The 21,026-nt window shown below is 46.2% G+C and overlaps 1 protein-coding gene and 1 long non-coding RNA gene across 3 annotated transcripts in view; one reads left to right on the top strand and one right to left on the bottom strand.

The window, feature by feature from the left end:
- iqch (IQ motif containing H) overlaps nucleotides 1–21,026 on the bottom strand; it is a 178,074-nt gene that overhangs the window by 105,944 nt on the left and 51,104 nt on the right. For both annotated transcript variants that reach the window (XM_085968436.1, XM_085968437.1), the window contains 5 exons: nucleotides 20,328–20,879; nucleotides 19,617–19,683; nucleotides 18,827–18,910; nucleotides 7,557–7,732; nucleotides 2,887–3,159 (listed from right to left, as the gene is read on the bottom strand). In XM_085968436.1, the coding sequence (XP_085824562.1) occupies nucleotides 2,887–3,159; nucleotides 7,557–7,732; nucleotides 18,827–18,910; nucleotides 19,617–19,683; nucleotides 20,328–20,879 (1,152 nt within the window). The remainder of the gene's footprint in view (nucleotides 1–2,886; nucleotides 3,160–7,556; nucleotides 7,733–18,826; nucleotides 18,911–19,616; nucleotides 19,684–20,327; nucleotides 20,880–21,026) is intronic.
- Nucleotides 13,883–20,691, top strand: LOC147099943 (uncharacterized). The gene is made up of 3 exons (XR_015073771.1): nucleotides 13,883–14,061; nucleotides 15,073–15,176; nucleotides 20,603–20,691. It is a non-coding gene; the product is annotated as an uncharacterized LOC147099943 (long non-coding RNA).

The raw sequence follows: 21,026 nt of genomic DNA, 5'->3' as shown, positions 1-21,026 counted from the left end.
TTACATGAAATAACTATTTTAAAGAATAATTTAAATTTTTGAAAAAAATAATTTTATTTTCTAACAGGGCTAAAAATAAACTTACCTTTCTTTAAAGTATTTAAAAATAATAAACCTGTGGAAAAAATGTTTTAATTTTAATTAATTCACCACTTACCTTGTAAAAAGCAGGCCTTACGCCTGCTTTTTAAATGTGTAAATTATGCAGACTTAGCCTCCTGGGAAAACCTGCAAAAAAACCTAAGTTCGATGCGCACGCGCAGCCTCTCCTGCACACGCGTTCGAACACTGAACCCCTTCGTTCAGGGGAACGGAAGTGCCAGTTTCCCGCGCATGCGCAGTGTATGCAGGAAACCGGCACTTCCATCGGGCCTACAGGTGAGTACCCCGTGCGTACTCACCCGTGGAGACCCGAATTTCTAGGCCATTAATAACTTGAATTAGGTACATCTTAGTCTTAGGTTTCTGTAAAGTTAGTTAATAGTTGAATAAATAAAGGAATGGCAGGGCAGCTCAGTCCCGCGGAATGTGCATCCTGTGCCATGTGGAAAATCCAGGACGCTTCCCATGTCCTGGACAACCACGTGTGCAGGAAGTATTGTCAGCTGGAGGAGCTCGAGCTCCGGGATTCGGAGCTTAAACAGCAGCTGGCGTCACTGCGGTGCATCCGCGAGGCTGAGAGCTACGTGGATAGCACGTTTCAGGAGGTGGTCACCCCGCAGCTAAGGAGTGTGCAGGCAGAGAGAGAATGGGTGACAGCCAGGCAGAAGAGGAGGACCAGGCAGGTTGTGCAGAAGTCCCCTGAGTGCATCTCGCTCTCCAACCAGTATTCTGTTCTGAGTACTGGTGAGGGCGATGGTTCCTCTGGGGAGTACAGCCAGAGCCAATTCTACAGCACCATGGGTGGGATCAGCTGTACAGTGGGGGAGGAGGAAGATAGGGAAAGCAATAGTGGTAGGGGATTCAATAGTTCGGGGAGCAGACAGGCATTTCTGCGACCGCAGATGTGACTCCAGGATGGTATGTTGCCTCCCTGGTGTCAGGGTTTGTTGCCTCCCTGGTGTCAGGGTTAAGGATGTCACTGAGCAGCTGCACAACATTCTGAGGGGTGAGGGTGAACAGCCAGAGGTCGTGGTCCATATCGGTACCAATGACATAGGTAGAAAGAGGAATGAGGTCCTGCAGGCAGATTTCAGGGAGCTAGGAAAGAGAGTAAAAAGCAGGACCTCAAAAGGTAGTAATCTCTGGATTACTCCCGGTGCCACGTGTGAGTGAGTATAGGAATAGGAGGATAGAGCAGATGAATGTGTGGCTGGAGAGATGGTGCAGGAGGGAGGGCTTCAGATTCCTGGGGCATTGGGGCCGGTTCTGGGGGAGGTGGGACCTATACAGGCCGGACGGGTTGCACTTCAACAGGGCCGGTACCAATATCCTTGCGGGGGGGTTTGCTGGTGCTATTGGGGAGGGTTTAAACTAAGTTGGCAGGGGTATGGGCACCAGGATGTAGCATTAGAAAGGAGAAACAAAGGGCACAAAGGATTGGGAGAGACGGATAGCACAGTAAGAAATAGTAAGGTATTAGGTGGGGTCAGACTAAGAGAGAACGCAGGATGGTCTAAGATAGGTTTACAGTGTATATATGTGAACGCATGAAGCAGAGTAAACAAGGTTGGTGAGCTACAGGCGCAAATAGCCACATGGGAATATGAGGTTGTGGCAATAACGGAGACCTGGCTCAAAAAAGGGCAGGATTGGGTATTAAATATTCCTGGATATAAGGTGCTCAGGAAAGATAGGGAAGGAAAGATAGGAGGTGGTGTGGTAATATTGGTTAAGGAGAATGTTTCAGTGCTGGAGCGAGAGGATGTCCTGGAGGGGTTCAGGACAGAATCAACATGGCTAGAGTTAAGAAATAATGGTGAAGTTAGGCTGGGTTTTAAAAGCCTGTAGATTGCAGGAGGAAGAGAAGACTAAAGACGATAAGGAATTCCACAGCTTTGAGGTACTGGGAAAGCAGTGAGTTAGATTAAGAGGCAATATAGTGAGTCTTGATTTGAACACAGTTTGTGACAAAGAGCTACGGGCAAGCAGATAAAAATTGCAGCATAACAAAGGAAGAACTTATTGAAATGAAAGCATTTATATAGCGACTTTCACAACCTCAGGATGTCCCAATGCCTTCACAGCCAATGAAGTACAGTCACTGTTGTAATGTAGGAAACCACGTGGCACTGAAAGTACAAGCTGAAGGAAAATGAAGGGGACATTTTTCACTTTGGCAATACTGTGAGCGGTACCTGCTACAAATGCATATTGGGAAATTGTGTACTCCCAGCCAGTGATTTTCTGTCCAGGGATCGGGAGTGTGCAATTTCCCGATGTGCCCCAGCTATCTCAGTCAGGAGCACTGAGGCGGAAAATCTCCCCTATAATTTCCACAATCTGACTCAAGAATGTGCAGATTACAAAATCATGTTACCTTTTCGGGAAATGCAAAGAAACTAATTCAGAAAATAACACATTGGTAACAGAAAGATGATCACCTGGCAAATGTGATTCAAGGCCCTTTGAGGAGCAGCCTAATCTGAAAAAATATTGGGTTGGCTGAGGCAGAACCAGGTGAAATTCTCCAAAATCTGGTCCTCATTTGGTCTACTGCTGATGGCTAGCCAGCAAACCATTAACATTCCCCATATCCCTGGCACAGTAGAGAAGGACATGCACCAACCCACATATATATATAAATATAATGAACTACGCATGCAACACATTATATCAACAACATATGACAATTTGTTGTAACTAAGAACAATTGCAATTAAAAAACAGATTGAAGATGTGAAGGAACACACTTTACTACACTGTATGAATATAATTATGACGTACCTGCTGAAGGTTGTATATATCATATTCCCCAGGTGGCACTGGCACACAAGCGCTCGCAAAGATTCTTTTGCTTCCAGATTTGGCGCTGTACAGATGGGCCACCTCTGGCTCTGGGCCCAGAATTGGTACATTTAGCATATCTGCAACAGCTAAGTCATCCTTGTGAAGCAGCCCGCCAACGATGTATGCAGCCTTGCCTTCAATAAGATTTTTTATTCGCTTTATTGTCTTGGGACTGTATTTCAGATGAGTGGCCAGGCACAAGTGGTGGGTCTGCGAATAGTGACATTACTCTTGTTAGATTGTGTCCTTTTCTGCTCCCAAGGCCTAATTTATTATGCTGTACACAACAAATACATTATTAATAGTAGACTAGGTTGTGACCAGAGCTATAGTTTAGCAGTTTAAATTGATAAAAGCCACCAGTGTGGAGACTCACAACAGCTCCATAATCCTTCACATTTTTAGTGCATCGTAAATGGGTTCCTTGGGAATTCAACTAATTACTACACATCTGTATTTATTTGATCCACGTGGAATTACCCTTCTGTTGCATGAGAAGATGCTGGCAGCCTTCAATAACAGTGATTTATCTAAAAGACAGTTGTGGCACAGTTTAAGACTAAAGCTTGGAGAAAATCAATACAAATAACTAACAAAAAATGCAGCAGCCGGATTGCAGTGACATTAAAAAAACACACACACAGTTCTACAGGTTACCAGTCTGTAACGAATTCCTTCTCACAGTGCGTGCTGTGCCGTTTATTCATCTTCTCAAATGAATTTTCTTGTACTAGGGGCTCGTAATAGAGGAAAACCTTTTATACGGGGTTTTAAGTTGTTCAATAATTATGAATAATTGTAACAAATATTTTCTGCAGTGGGACGCATGCAAAATACGTTAAAAAAGAAAATGGCTGCTCGTCCAATGGCCGTGGGTAAAGGTACCACCTAGCCTAGCACTGAAGCATAATAGACCAGAAAGTCTCAGCTTAAATTCCCAAGTTGTGTTGAGTTAGCTGATCTTAGCCAAGAGGCATTTAACGCATTAGAACTGGACTCAGAATTCCTGGGCTAGGGAAGAAGAGGGAGAAAAAAAATTCAGCCAGTGTTTCCCGCTCCTGATCACTAACCAGCAATCCATGCTGCAAATTGGGGGCAATTTTAACTCTACTCATCCTGGCTCTTACCTGTCCAAAAGCCGCCATGATCACAACGTCTGCAATTTTAACCTGCTTTCCTGAGCAGGCAGCAAGGACATGCGCCCGGAGCCAAGAGGGTTCTTCTTTATATAAGTATATTGCAGCCCGATGACAGCATTGAGACCCGACTGTAATTTTAACTCAGGTCCAAGTGGGGAATCCACCTGGGGTTAAAATCGGGGCCAAGTGTGTGGAGTTTGAGTAAGCACAGGGTGAGGTTTGATTGCGATTTCCTCTCTGATTCAATAGCTTGTTAACATTCATTGTCTAGGACCACACATGAAGAATCATCATTTAGGGCAAGGCACTGATGGGCTACCAACTGCTACACTGGCTGAAATCAGCAAAGTAAAGGGCTCGAACCAGGGACCCTCTGATCGGTATGGTTTAGTACTACAGCAGGCAGTGTCTTTACTCACTTGGTCCAAGTGGGAAATAAAAATAAGTTCATTAATTAATCTAATTTGTTCTGATTTCGGTACAATTACAACATGGCAAGAACCCCTCATGATAAAAATACAGGGGAGTTACAGCGGTTATGGTGTAGCTGTTAAAGGGGCAGGATCTGTAATTGTGCTAGGACAATCTTATATTATCAAAGGCAAGGGGAGTGTCACAGTAAGCCACCAGGGAAATGGGAAGCTCTGCCACTGCCTGTCATATTATAGGCCATTGACCTCTGCGAGGATTTCTGATAGGGGTCACACCACACAAAACAGCTAAGCATGATCCCACTGTCAAAATCACCTGCTTGGGTATTAAACTGTATTTAATACACAAAAATACAGGCTTTGTTCTTAAAAAAAATGTTTTTAGGTTTATTGCAACTGTCAATCTAACGTATATTTTACAGCTGTTCTCATTTTGTATCTGTAACAAATTGCTTGTTTTTCCCCTTAAGTTCTGTATTTTTCCCCAGCAAGGACATCTTCACTGCGCCCATGTGATGAGACCTTTCCTGTACACACTAACATTGTTTTGTGCATTTTCTGAGTACTTTTAAGCTTTGTGAATGTTGTGCTCATCAAGGTGAGGGTTCTTGAGGGCTGGCGTATACAAGACTTTCCCCTTTGCGCCACCTGGTGTCAGCATACCTGAAGCACTGTTAGGTGCGGAGTCCAGCTCCATTCCACCATGTGCCTCAGCCTCAGAACAGCACCCTCTACGCTAGTGTGACAGCTCCTAAAATGGGAAAGTGTTCATTTTCTTAACATTCGTATCCCTTATCTTCTTGAGCACACCTTTTTTGAGTGAGATTGCCAAATTTAAAGTCAACTAGTACAAACATACGGAAAATACAGGAAAAGACCAACCTGGTCTATCCAGCCTATGTCATCCGGTGGAGAGGCGGGGTGGGTGGGGGGGGGGGGGCGGCGGGGGAGGAAACTTAGACCAATTTAGGAAAATAAACTGTGGGAAATTCCTTTCCAACTCCCAAAGCAATCAAGCAAGCTCCAGAGACTGCAGTAACTTATATCACCAGTTACAGTTAACCCTGACCTACCATCTATAACCCAAGATGCCTTCCATTCTAAGGAACTCGTCTAGCTCCCCTTTGAAGCAAACCAAGCACCAGGGTTTATTTCTAGAGGGATAGAATTGAAAAGTAGTGAAGTTGTGCTAAACCTGTATCGAACCATGGTCAGACCACACTTGGAGTACTGCGTACAGTTCTGGTCGCCATATTATAAAAAGGATATAGAGGCACTGGAGAGGGTGCAGAGAAGATTTACAAGGATGATACCAGAAATGCGAGGTTATACCCATCAGGAAAGGATGAACAGGCTGGGTCTCTTTTCTCTTGAAAAAAGACTGAGGGGTGACCTAATAGAGGTCTTTAAAATTATGAAACATTTTGATAGAGTGGATACAGAGAGAATGTTTCCACTTGTGGGGAAGAGCATAACTAGAGGCCATCAATATAAGATAGTCACCAAGAAATCCAATAAGGAATTCAGAAGAAACTTCTTTACCCAAAGAATGGTGAGAATGTGGAACTCGCTACCACAGGGAGTGGTTGAAGCAAATAGTATAGATGCATTTAAGGGGAGGCTAGACAAGCATATGAGGGAGAAGGGAATAGAGGGTTATGCTGATAGATTTAGATGAGGAAAGACGGGAGGAGGCTCGAGTGGAGCATAAACGCCGGCATGGACTGGTTGGGCCGAATGACCTGTTTCTGTGCCGTATATCCTATGTAATGAAGGCCTGTATTGAATCCACACTTACTGCAAGTTCTGGCAATCCATTCCAGAGGTCGATGACTCTGTGGAAGGAAATACTTCCTGGCATCTAACTCAACTCTTAGCTTCTGTATTTTGTACTGATGCCTACTAGTCATTCCCTCCCTATAAATCACCAATTATTGCCAAAAAAGAGGCTGTTTTGTGCTTTGGGCCTATCCCACTTGAAACTGGGTTGAAACTGTCCAAACCCAGTTCTCACAGGTCATTTGCAGTCAATGGGAAGAGGAGACTTTCATCCCCACTTCTTGCGCTGGATTTGAACGTAGCCGCCAAGGCCGATAGACCAGCATCTAAATCCTTGTACTGATTGGTCTCCCACTGCTCATTACCTTTTCCTGTATCGCACACAATTGTCGACACGCCCAAGTACGGAGAAAACTGAACGTTCTCAGAATTATTTTTGGTTGGTATGCAGAAACATTTCCGATTATAGCCACAAATCATAATATTTATAACTGCAGTGCTCCTGGATCACAGTCTATGCAGACTATGTATTTTCCTCTCTACGCCCTTGATTGTTTTCCTGTATTTCTCTACTCTCTGTGGGTTACCAATCTATTTTCCTTCCTGTATCATTTTACAGACCATTTTCCTGTAATGAAAAAATAGAAATACTTGTACTATCCCCAATACTCAAAGGATGCAGATAAGAGGAATCATACAAACGTACACGTGTGAGGCTATCTGCGGCCCTTTTTTAGTTTACAAATAAATGCAGGTTGAGCAGTGAATAGATCCTCTCGATGTCATAAAGTGGTGGGATGTGGGCTGCAGATCCCAGCTATACTGCTGCGAGGAGGCAAGTTCTACCTCAGAGGAATGAAGGATAATTACTGGGCGCTCTAGCAGATAGTTACAGAGTACCACTGGTAGCACCCCGATAGCAGAACATCCTCTTGGGAATGATGTTTATTGCGGAGTGACCAAAAGGAAGAGGAAATGGAAGAAAAGTATCATCTTCAAGAAAAATAAAATTCAGGAAAAAAAAATGGAAATAATGTCTGTTAGCATGTACATAAATGCAGTGATGCACATAAAAACATAAGAAATAAGAGCAGGAGTCGGCCATACGGCCCCTCGAGTCTGCTCCACCATTCAATAAGATCATGGCTGATCTTCTATTTCAACTCCACTTTCCCACCCTATCTTCATGAACCTTGATTTCTATTCTAATCTTTTTCCCCTACTCATCAAGCTTTATGAAGTTACTGGAGAAACTTACAGGAAAACAGCGTGCTGCCTCAGGGGTCATGACTTTGAGACGATCTTTCATGTCCACTACCTGCTCGGGTATCCCTGATTTGATGGCTTCTTGCAGCCCAAGTAGTTTCATGTAGTACTGGGTCACGTCTTCACCCATCCAAAGGGGGCAAATATAGATAACATCTACATTGTCATCTGGGGAGAAAAAAAATGTGCCATAGGCTGTTTTCTTTGTAAAACAAATCACTTGTTACAGTAATAAAACAAAACCTATTTTATGACAACCGTAAAAAGTTATTTTATAAAAGGTACAACAGGGTTCCCTGCCATTTTGTGGTGGGTTCCACTGGGCTCCCATCAGAGTTCTGGCAGAGCTTCCACAGATTTTTAGGGCCAATTTCTCTTTGTAGGATAAAAGGTAAAATAAATTCACTCCCAAAGGCTACAGCACATGCTGAATGTGATTTTTCTTCCCCCAAAATCAGACAATTGATAAATAAGTAGAACGGTGTGAAATGGCAAGCAGCATCCCAGCACCATGTCTGGTCATCCTTCTACACTCAAACACAGGCTTTGTCCAACCTGCAGCTCCTGGACAATATCTGGCCACTGAACTCTGGCAACATGGCCCATGAAGTCCTGGCAACTCAGTTCTATTTCCACTTTTATTTTTATTTGCTAGTTTGTCCTATTTGAAATCTCTGGGCTTAGCGGTTTGGAAAGGGCTTTTCTTAGCATCGTTGTCTCTTGGTGGATTAAATCGTAGATCAAAACAACAAAATCTGCTGGCATCTGTGCAAGTTAATAGGCACAATCATTTAAACTTTACTTACGGCACAAAAAGCTCCATGGTGTACAACTAAACTGCCCATGAAAACTAAAGTTTGGACACCCACCCACACCCACACTTCCTGGTAACTTTTTCCATTACAAGTGCTTATGTCCACATTTATAATAAAAATTCCCTATGTAAACGTGTCACACTATAATTATATACCATCCTGCCAGCAGTCACTGCAGTACCATCACTGGAAGGAGGGTGTAATTACATCGTGACAAATTGACATAGGCAACTTCCATTATACATGTGGACATAAGAAATTCATAAATGAAAATATAAAATTACGAACAGAACATTAAAATGAGGACTAAATTACGTTTGTGTGACCTGCTCCAGTTATCTACAACCCTCTAATTCAGCTTCACTTGAAGTCGACACTTGGTCGTGACTCCCTGGCCGTGATTTTGCTGATCTTGGCTTGACTGTGGCGGGCGATGTCGGTGGCAGTTCCCGACCCACTGTCTGAAATTAATTTCCGTGGATAGGGCTTGTTAAGCCCGCCCAGCGCGTTTCCTGGCCAATTAAAGGAAGCGGGTCTGGTGGCGTCATTTGATGACGCGTCTTCAGCCGGTTTCCTTAAAGGGTCCAAGTTCAAATTTACTTTGACATTTGTGCTGTCAGTGTTCTACAGCATTGCGATGCTGCAAACACTGACAATCACAGCACAGAGGTGCAAGGCTGCACCCAGGCTCTCCCATAACATATGGAGGGAGTCACAGCACACAGGGAGGTCCTCTTCCCTTCCCATGGGTGGAAGAGTCCCCCCCAGGAGATCAACACAGCCTGGTTGCACATTGCAGAGGAGGGCACAAACAGGGATGTGGTCAGGAGGACCTGGGTGCAGTGCTGCAAACGTTTCAATGATCTCAGTAGGTCACAAAACGTTACTGCAAAGCCACACTCAGCCTCATCCTGCTGTGCCTCTCATCACATCCCCATCACTCTGCCTTCCCTACCCTACTCCTGCACACCTTTACTCACACCAACTTACCTTACACCTCCACCCATCCCTCTCTATCTATATTATCACATCCCCATCTCACTAGCCACCCCTCACACTCACCCTCATCCTAGTGCAATCAAACCAACTAACAACACACAAGGGTAGGCACTTGGGTGTTTTATGCAATGTTCATGTAAAGTTTCTGTTAATGTGATATTGTGGCGGAGCCACCAAAGGACTCAGAGCGGTTGTACATAATTCCTTTAACAGCAATGTAGTTACTGTCTGTGCCTATACCTTTAATTACACTGTTTGACTGTACAATGCCAGTTACCTTTACAGCACGTGATGACGTCATGCCGTTAGTCACGTGATGCCCCAACGGCGGGAAGAACGTCATGACGTCACTCTCCTGATCAGGGGATCAGTCCTCGTGGAGTCCTCAGAGAGAATAGACCTGTTATTGATGTGTCCTAGCAGTTTCCAGTTAAACTCGTTTGTTTTCATTAAAGTTCATTAATTTAATTATCTGAGTCGAACTCAGTCTTTTGATAGGAACCTCCGTTCCTACATTGGTGACCCCGACTTCTACGAACGATTTTCGTGGAAGATTCGACATGGACACGAACGCCGTCACGCTGAAACTGCTACAGTTCTGGGAGCAACAACCAGACGCCTGGTTCATCCAGGCTGAAGCCCAGTTCACCATCTGGAACATCAACACGGATCAGACCCGTTATTATTACGTGGTCTCCGCCCTCGACAGCGCAACTGCATCCCGGATCATCAGCCTCATCGGTAGTCCTCCTACTGACAGCAAGTATGATGCAATTAAGGCGCGGTTGCTTCAGGTTTTCAGGCTATCAAAGTCGGAGCGTGCTCGCCGGCTCATCACGCTGCCCGGCCTCGGGGATTCCAAACCGTCCGAGCTCATGAGCCAAATGCTCACGCTCTTGGGTGCTGAACCGGAATGTTTCATCTTCCGGGAGCTTTTCCTCTACCAACTGCCTGAACAGGTTCAGGCTGCCCTGGCCAGCTCCGACATTACTGACTGCGCCAAGCTTGCGGCCGAAGCCGATAAGATTTTCACGGTTACCCAGCAGTGTTGTGCGGCCACGAGGCGCCCACCCCCCACAGACGCGGTCCCGGCTTCTCCTACAGCGGGCTGGTGCTCCTACCACACCCGTTTTGGCGCGAAAGCACGATGCTGCCGTTCCCCCTGCAGTTTTTCGCTAAAAAAAAACAAGAAGGCGCAGGCGGCGTCCCTGGCGACGGATGACCAAATCTAACAGGCGTTCCACGGTGGCGATGGCCGTCGGTTCTACGGGGAAACTCCTCTATATCACCGATTCCCTCTCGGACCGCCGTTTCCTTTGTGACACCGGGGCGCAGTGTAGCATTCTACCTGCGTCGAAGCTCGACACGCAGACTGGGAACCTCGGTTTTTCCCTCGTAGCAGCTAATGGCGCAGCTATTCGAACGTTCCGAAAGCGGCGGGTTGAAGTCTGTTTCGGTGGTCAGCGCTTCTTTTGGGATTTTGTCACAGCTACAGTCTCACAGCCTATCCTAGGGGCAGATTTTCTGTGTGCCAACAGCCTGCTAGTCGATGTCTGACACCGCCGGTTGATCAACGCGGCCACCTTCCACTCGATCCCGTGCTTCCACGGTACCTCCGTGGCCCGTTCCATTGCTTGTGCTTTTCCTCCTCCAGATGATTTCACGCGGCTCCTCGGAGAGTTTCCGGAGCTGACAAGGCCCACCTTCTCTTCAGCGACGAAACATGGTGTTGAACATCACATCACCACTACTGGCTCCCCGGTTTATGCACGGGCTAGAAGGCTCGAACCCGGCAAGCTTGCAGCTGCGAAGGTGGAGTTCGCCACAATGGAGCGGCTCGCCATCATTAGGCGATCGAACAGTCCCTGGTCTTCGCCTCTCCACATCGTGCCGAAACCAGGCGGCGGCTGGCGGCCATGCGGTGACTACCGACGCCTCAACAACGCCACCACTTCGGATCGGTACCCGATCCCGCATATCCAGGACTTCTCGGCCCACTTGGCAGGAAATACTATCTTCTCTGAAGTCGACCTCGTCTGTGGATATCACCAGGTTCCAGTGCACCCACAAGACGTCCCGAAAACCGCGGTCATCACCCCTTTTGGCCTCTTTGAGTTCCTGCGGATGCCGTTTGGCTTAAAGAACGCAGCACAGGCGTTCCAGCGTTTAATGGACTCCGTTCTACGGGACCTGCGTTTCCTTTTCGTCTACCTGGACGACATACTCATCGCCAGTGCCAGCAAGGAGGAGCACATCTCCCATTTGCGTTCCCTCTTTACGCGCCTCAGCCAGCACGGGCTAATCATCAACCTGGCCAAGTGCCAGTTCGGCCTACAACAAATCGACTTCCTGGGACACCGCATAACATCGGACGGCGCCATCCCTTTGGCGACGAAGGTTGAGGCGGTTACTTCTTTCCCGCAGCCGTCCACAGTCAAGGCCTTGCAGGAGTTCCTGGGGATGGTCAACTTCTACCACCGTTTCGTCCCCAAGGCGGCTCAACTCATGCAACCTTTGTTCGGGGCCCTCAAGGGCAAGTCCGGTAAAGACCCAATCAACTGGACAGCTGAAATGATCCAGGCATTCGGCGACACCAAGAATGCTTTGGCCAACGCAACCATGCTGGCACACCCACTTCCAGGTGCTATTATCGCCCTTACCACCGACGCGTCAGACTACGCCATTGGTGCGGTGCAAGAGCAATGGGTCAACGGCACGTGGCAACCGCTGGCATTTTTCAGCCGTCAATTGCGAACAAATGAGAAAAAGTACAGCACCTTCGATAGGGAACTACTGGCCCTTTTCCTCACCATTCGCCGTTTCCGGTTTTTATTGGAGGGGCGCCTCTTCACGGCTTTTGTCGACCACAAACCCCTTACGTTCGCCATGGCCAAGACAACCGAACCGTGGTCCGCTCATCAACAACGTCACTTGACGTTCATTTCCGAATTTACTACGGACATTCAACATGTGTCTGGTAAGGACAACCTGGTGGCAGATTGCCTCTCCCGTGCGACGGTCCACACGGTGCACCTGGGGATCGACTACGCCCTCATGGCGAAAGATCAGGTTTCGGATTCGGAGGTCCAATCATATCGAACCGTTCCCTCCAGCTTCCAAGCGACCGACGTCGTCTTCCAGGACGCAGGTGCCACGCTCCTTTGCAACGTTTCCATGGGAGTCCCTCGTCCCACAGTGCCAGTCGAATGGCGCCGGAAGGTTTTTGATGCCATACACGGGTTGTCGCACCCAGGGATGAAGGCTTTGCAACGGCTTATGTCAGCCAAGTTCGTCTGGAAGGGGATGTACATCGATGTCCGTGACTGGGCTAATACCTGCGTCGTGTGCCAGAAGGCCAAAGTCCAGTGTCATGTCAAGGCTCCAGTAGCTGCGTTCACTGTTCCAGAGCGTCGTTTCGACCATGTGCATGTGGACCTCGTGGGGCTGCTTCCGCCTTCTCAGGGTTATACTCATCTCCTTACCATAGTGGACCGCACCACTAGGTGGCCAGAGGCAATTCCTTTGGTTTCCACCACGTCGGCAGGCATCGCTAGAGCTTTCATCTCCTGTTGGGTCGCCCGTTTCGGAGTACCAGCGGACATTTCCTCTGACCGCGGGCCGCAGTTTTCCTCGCATCTTTGGAATGCTGTGGCTCAGGGGCTCGGTACCAAGCTTCATCGCACCACCGCCTACCATCCTCAGGCAAACGGCCTTTGCGAGCGATTCCACAGGTCGCTTAAAGCCTCTCTGCGGGCCAGTCTTCAAGGCGCAGGATGGGTGGACAGACTCCCATGGGTCCTGTTGGGTCTCCGTACGGCGCCCAAAGATGATCTACAATCGTCTTCAGCTGAACTCGTCTATGGCCAGCCGCTCCGGGTACTAGGAGATTTCTTCCCTTTGCCCACAGAGCCATGGTCCGCCTCCCGGCACTCGTTCGCCACCAAGAAGCGGCCAGATGCTTTGCCCCGATCCCTACGTCCAATCACGGTTTGCAGACCTCTTATGTGCCACTGGGACTGAAGACTGCGGAGTATGTATTCATCCGACACGACGCTCACCGGGATCCGCTCAAGCCTCCTTACACTGGTCCTTTCCGCGTCATCGAACCGGGTGACAAATCCTTTTTGGTCAACGTCGGAGGGAAACCAGATCACATCTCAGTGGACCGCTTGAAGCCGGCTCACCTGGACCTGGATCACCCTGTCGTAGTCACTCAACCACCCAAATGTGGCCGACCGCCCGTGACCGCCGCACCTGATCAACCAAAGCCGCCTGACATCCCGCCTGCGCTCGCCGTGCCTGCTCAGCTGCCACCGTCTGCCAACACGTCCACCGGTCGTCAGCTTCCTCTACCAGGGTATCGAAGTCGATCGGACAGGCTCATCAGGCCTCCTCCTTGCCTCGCCTTTTCTGTTAAAAACAATTCTGGGGGGGCGCATGTGGCAGAGCCACCAAAGGACTCAGAGCGGTTGTACATAATTCTTTTAACAGCAATGTAGTTACTGTCTGTGCCTGTACCTTTAATTACACTGTTTGACTGTACAATGCCAGTTACCTTTACAGCACGTGATGACGTCATGCCGTTAGTCACGTGATGCCCCAACGGCGGGAAGAACGTGGTGACGTCATTCTCCTGATCCCCAAGCAGCGAGGGCCCCATGGGCAAGCATGTAAAATCAAAAAGTGAGCTCAAATGTATTCTTAATGATCTCTAAACAAGGTCATAATTACCTGAATTGGGTCCCCCGACGCTGCGTGTTGGGTCTGCTCAGCGCTGACAGACCTGACATCGGAGAAAGGCGCATGGCGGCGGGTTCACAGCAGGATCCCGACCCGCTGGGGAAAACAAACACTTTCCCACCCGACCCGCCACCAATCGCGCCCGCTGACCCCCCTCTCGGCCCCTATGTGCACCACCATGGAAGATTGTATATATGTATCAAGACCTGCCTTCTTCCTCATAAAAAACATTTCAGTAAATTCCAGAACCTAGAAACTTAAGCCCTAAATCTGTCCGCCTCTAACTACTTATCACAGGAGCAATGGGTTGTTAGGTACTGAACCGATATTTAATGAGGACAGCAGTCTGTTTCATGAGTTATTACGGGATATACTACCTATGCCGTCACTGCCTATGATTATACGACAAGACATTTTTATTAAATAAATTACGTGCATTCTTTCCCAACAAAGAGCCACTTCATTTAATATCAGACAAGACATTTAGAACATTAGGTCAATCATTATGCTAGACCCTAAAAAAACTCGGTAAAAGTGATTGCAATAATTGCTTTCCCTCATGGTTGGTCTTGCTGTGCCTTGGAAAATCTTGCTGGCAGGAGGTGGAGGTGATTCTTAACTCCCCCTGTCGAGCCTCATTCTAGTGGTCAATTTGGCTTCTGCAGCCTCCTCACTGTATGTGACAGGTTAATCTCTTGCAGGGACTTGATTCATCCGATGCAGGTATTTTTGATCCATCACTGTTGCGATTCCCTCCTCACACTGCACCCTTGTTATTGTTACCACAAGCACTAATCTCATTGTTATTCATGTGATTCTGCGTATTTTTCTGAAAATGAGAAACCTCAAATAGAAAGTATATTTTTTTAAAAAAGTAATTTAATTCCAAGGAACTGCATCACAAATACAACTATACTTTAAAAAAAAATCTGCTCTTTTGGTGCTTTTGCACAGTTAATGCAGGTCACTACAGTTGGCATATCATGAAAAGGACTGAGTTTTGAACCAGGGAATCAATTTGTGCAGTGTGGCTGTTTTGAAGACAAAATCATTTTCACGTAAGTGCTATGGAATGAGAATTTTTCTTCCTTTTATAACCTCAACAATTTTACATTCTAAATTGTTAGTGTGAAAAGTAAATTATAAAGAAATTAAAAATCACAGGCCAAATTCTCTATTGCTTTTCAGTACATTGCAGCACTGATTTGGTGATTTTAACTCAATAGTACCATTTCACACCACTTAATAAATATTAACAAAGGTACTTTTAATGTGTTTCTGGTCAATTTCATCAGCACATAGAAATGCAGAGGCCATCAGCCTCACATTATGGAGTGCACCCTTTTCATAGAATCATAGAAATTTACGGCATTGAAGGAGGCCATTCAGCCCATTGCGTCTGTGCCGGCCGAAAAAGAGCTATCCAGCCTAATCCCACTTTCCAGCTCTTGGTCCACAGCCTTTTAGGTTACGGCACTTCACGGACATATTCAAGTACTTTTCAAATGAGATGAGGGTTTCTGCTTCTACCACCCTTTCAGGCAGTGAGCTCCGGACCACCACCACCCTCTGGGTGGAAAAAGTTCTCCTCAACTCCCCTCTAATCCTTCTACCAATTACTTAAAATCTATGCCCCCTGGTTATTGTTTTAGTTCTTAAGGAAAATCAAATGGCCTTTCTCCTAAACATTGAGTATCACATGCAAGCCCAATTTGCTCCTGTTCTCGCCCAATTGGAACCCACATACATATTTTCCAGCAGAGGTCACTGGTCAACAATCAAGGTAGGTATCCTACAATGGCTTTTCCCCTTCCTCGTCCGGGGTCGAGGCCAATCATAGCGCCCAACCTCTGCCTGGAGGAGATCAGTCCAGGAGCTGAACGGAGGATATTCTGGCTGTGGTTTCCTATTGGGTTGTGTGAGGGCAGATGGGGCCTCGGTTTAGTGTCTCATATCCGGTCATTTTCGGGTTGGCAGGCTATAACTAGTGGGGTACCGCAAGGATCAGTGCTTGGGCCTCAGTTAGTCACAATCTGTATCAATGATTTGGATGAGGGGACCAAATGTAATATACCCAAGTTTGCTGATGATTCAAAGCTGGGTGGGAATGTAAGTTGTGAGGAGGATGCAAGGAGGCTTCAAGGAGATATAGACAGGCTAAGTGAGTGGGCAAGAACATGGCAAATGGAATATAATGTGGAGAAATGTGAAGTTATCCACTTTGGTAGGAAAAATAGAAGAGCAGAGTATTTTTTAAATGGTGAGAGATTGGGAAATGTTGGTGTTCAGAGGGACCTGGGTGTCCTTGTACACGAATCACTGAAAGTTAACATGCAGGTACAGCAAGCAATTAGGAAAGCAAATGGTATGTTGGCCTTTATTACAAGAGAATTTGAGTACAAGAGTAAAGACATCTTACTGCAATTATATAGGGCCCTGGTGAGACCACACCCGGAGTATTGTGTACAGTTTTGGTCTCTTTACCTAAGGAAGGATATACTTGCCATAGAGGGAGTGCAATGAAGGTTCACCGGACTGGTTCCTGGGATGGGGGGATTGTCCTATGAGGAGAGATTGATTGGACTCGACCTATATTCTCTAGAGTTTAGAAGAATGAGAGGTGATCTCATTGAAACATACAAAATTCTTACAGGGCTCGACAGGGTAGATGCAGGGAGGATGTTTCCCCTGGCTGGGGAGTCTAGAACCAGGGGGTCACAGTCTCAGAATAAGGGGTCGCCCATTTAGGACTGAAATGAGGAGAAATTTCTTCACTCAGAGGGTGGTGAATCTTTGGAATTCTCTACCCCAGAGGGCTGTGGAGGCTCAGTCATTGAGTATATTCAAGACAGAGTTCGATAGATTTTTGGATATTAAGGGAATCAAAGGATATGGAGATAGTGCAGGAAAGTGGAGTTGAGGTAGAAGATTGGCCATGATCTTACTGAATGGCGGAGCAGGCTCGAGGAGCCTAATGGCCTACTCCTGCTCCTATTTCTTAAAAGACGGCACCTCAGACTGTGCAGCAGTGCCTCAGTGCTGAAGTGACAGCCTAGATTACATGTTCCAGTCTCTGGAGTGGGGCTTGAACCCATGATCCTCTGACTCAGATGAGAGTGCTGCCACTGAGACAAGGCTGACACATAGGGGGTGATTTTATCAATGGGGACATGATGGAGGCGGGACAGCTGCTTGTTGGGTTTTAGTCCCGCCTCCATCGACGTCCGGCCAACCCTCGCTATTTTCCCTTGATTGGCCTCGTTAAGCTTGCCCAGCCGGCTTATCAGGCCAATTAAGGGAAAGCTGGTGACAGAGAACATCAGCGTATGACGTTTCATCTGTCAAAAATTTTTGACAGATGAATTGTCATCGTTTGACAGTTTTGAGAAGCTGTCAAACACTGAATCTCTGTTCTTTGGTGAGTCCTTGTACTCAAGACTCACCAAACCTCTTTCCTGAGCAGAAATCAGATGGCTGTTGCATCAGAGAATGCAGCAGCCATTCTGTCATCTCTGTCGTGGAGATGAGGCAGCTCCACAGCCTAAAGGGATAAAGCCTGGAGGAAGAAGCAAAGGTAAGTAAACTTATTAAAACACTTTATACTCGCCTCACACACTTACCTCTCTGCACTTGCACTCATCACTCACCTGCACACCGGACATTTCGGCCCCTCCGACCCTCGCCTCGCTGACCCTGGCGAGGTTCGGAGCCGTCGGGAAGCCCACACTTCAGGACTCAAAATAGGGATTAGCCAAAAACTGCCTGTTAACTACCTGTTAACAGGCAGTTAATTGGCACTAATCCCCTTCCCGCCTCGAGGAGACGGGACCCGGCGCGGGTCGGATACCCGCCTCCTGGGAAGATGGCATGGAGGCGGGATGGGTACCTGCTCCCAGATTCTGCCATTTTCCCAGCAGTCCTGCCTCTATACCCGCCTCCCCAGGGCTGGCAAAATCGCCCCCTTAGTTCTACATTGAACCATCCACAATATTGTATTTCCCAGTTTAAAATTATGATTTTATACTTACAACATGTGTCTAGTTATTAAATAGTCTCATCTCACAGAAATCATGATCATCATGATTGCAAGTGTGCACAGCCACAATTTAGTAAAGAGCTTTGAATGATAAGGCACATATCAATTCAGAAACACAGATTATAAAGCCCAAGAGTCCATTAAGAAGATTTCTCTGCAGTCTCTGCCTTCTGCCAATTTTCCATATGGACCAGCATTAGAATTATTGTATAATTTACAACAGACTTTTACTTGATCACAGCATCACAGTGTCTGAGAAATACAATACAACTGCATGCACATATGTTTGTTATATATATAGCGCCATAAACTACATTGGGAAGTCAAAAATAAAACAAAAAATGCTGTAAGCACACAGCATGCAGAATCTGCACCAGAAATGTTAACCTGTTTTTGATCTCGGATGCTGATGGGTTTGCTGTCTGTTTCCCACTGTTACGCTGTATTTATTTCCCATTTCCAGTATTTTTTCATCCCTCGGGACAGTTGAGCTTTACATATCTCTTTGCTGTGACATTAACAGAGCATATTAAAGTACAGACAGCACCACTGGTTAGCAGTGTGCCGGCCCAGGGAGTGAAGAAGTCACAGCCATAAAGTTACCTTGTCCTTGAATGTAGCAGTAATTAGTCAAAACTATCTTTACGAACACTGGGCAATGACAGCACTCACCCCTGATGTCACATAACCTTCCCATCTGTAGGTTCTGCTGAGTATCTATATCGGGCACAGAAGATCGCAACGGCTGGGCATGCCCTAGGAAACACAAAACCAAAAGACCCCATAAAAATAGGCAATGAATGTTTGTTCAATCTAAACATTTTTCATTCGCTGAATTAATAAAAAGTAATTAATTTGCTGGGCTCGTGCTAATTTACTCAAAGCTGCAGATTATTTAAGCACAGAGCCCACTATTCAGCTTCTTAATTATTTAGCGTGGCACAGCATTCCTTTTGTCAGCGGCAGATCCCCCTTGCCTTAAGTGCAAATAAAGATTCCCATCTGACAGTAATTAGAACTAAATAATTCCAGACAATGTAGCTTATCATTTTGACTGCACATTTGATTAAACCCAACATATAGCAAGAGTCCCCACTTATTGATTTAACACGACAACAAGCAAGCGCCCGAATTCTCATATCATTAAAGATAGATGGAAAACATTATCTGCTATTTCAGCACAGCCTTTCAGCTTCCATTTCATACAAATGAAAGTGAATTACAGCAAATCACCTCTCATCCGAGTAGGGCCCATGTAATGACTTTATTTGCTTAATCCTGAAATTAAATGCTGTTTTGAGCAAGGGCTTGTGTTATTACTCTCATCATCTGAAGAACATCTTCCTACCGAGACCAATTTGAAACAAAACAAGGGGGCTTCCTGAACTCAATCAAGGACCTATAATGTGGTGGGTAATAGAGGTTGTGGATGAATCTGCAGGCAAAAAAAAAAGTGCAATACCTAATGATGGGATGTGGATAATAGTTCTCCTGGAGGCCTTGATGCGATTCCAGTTGGCTGCCAGATGCTAGGAATCAAGAAGAGCATTGATCAGTGACAGAAGCTGTAATAGATTCATCAAGTTAAACTTCAGCTGCTCCACTTTAGTCAGTCAGACCAAGCCAGGCATAAATTATATTAATTGATTTAATTACATACTTAAAACATCTTCCCCAATTAATTTAATTAGCGCTACATGATGCACTAGTAGTATTCCAAGCAGAGAGATTGTGGAGTGTGCTTTGCTTAATTAATGGAATATGAATTAAAAAGAAACTAAACATAAGTGAAGTAAGCATTAATTAACACACTTGTCTGCAAAAAGTAAATACAGTACGATAAAGTACTGAGTGTGCTGTAGTTGGAGAAGGAGCTTTTCAAACAAATTCAGAGTGCCATATATTGAGTGCCGGCAGGAAACTTTTTAAATTGATATTCCTGACAGTGTAAATGTTCAGAGGAAAAGTGGTGAAAAGGCAGAGCCATTCTTTCAGGCAAAAAAAAAATCAGTGACAGACTTTGCAGCCTCAACGGCTGCATCTCTGATGATGGATGAAATATGATTCTCAGACAAGTGCAGGGAAAGGCAATGTGGGAACAGCTTTACAGGAGCACTCAGGCGGAGATATTTGGAGAGTGAGGGCTGGCAGAACAGCTGGCAGCTCCACACACCTTGGCCCTGCTGCGAAAATTCTCCAGGTGTCTGTGACGTGACTGCTTTAGGGTCTTCTTCACCCGCGCCATTTGAGCACGCATGAGCCAGGAGATGGTAATAACACCTGCTGCCCACTTCTGGCGACAAGATATGAGGTACTGGGTCCTGTCCCGGTACTGCCTCCACAGAGCTTGGATTTTTGTGGCTGCTATTTCAATGCCATCTGGCCCCTTGTACTGCTGTCCTGGACGCTTTATGATCTCTTCTACTATGTCTTTATTTTTCAATGCAGGAAGCAGGTCCTCCCACGTGGGCCACGCATTAAGCTCAAAGACCACCGAGAGCTTTGCCAACTTCTGGCCTTCTACAATGGCAACTGGCACATCGTAGTCTCTTAGCTTCTTCTCAAGATATTCCAAGAAGGAAAGGATGTGTCCCCAGGATAACTGGTAATGTTGTTTGAAAGCCAGGATGTCTGGAGCCATGTAATCTATTTTGCCGTTGAAAATAACAACGTAGTAAGCTCGTTGAAATTCCTGGGCCCGATGAATTGGCACCACTTGAAACTGCTGCAAGAATAAAATGTTACATTAATTTCCAGGTTTTAACTCCGTTATGGACAAATTGTCAAAGTAAACTATTGCATTATCATATACCGTAAACCCGTAGCAAGAAATTGATTAAATTAAAAAAAAAAATTTCTATTGATCAATCAA

The sequence above is a fragment of the Somniosus microcephalus genome, chromosome 27 (assembly GCF_052327205.1).
Source record: "Somniosus microcephalus isolate GS21.2 chromosome 27, FLI_Smic_1.0, whole genome shotgun sequence".
NCBI lineage: Eukaryota > Metazoa > Chordata > Chondrichthyes > Squaliformes > Somniosidae > Somniosus > Somniosus microcephalus.
This window is presented reverse-complemented; position numbering and strand designations above follow the sequence as displayed.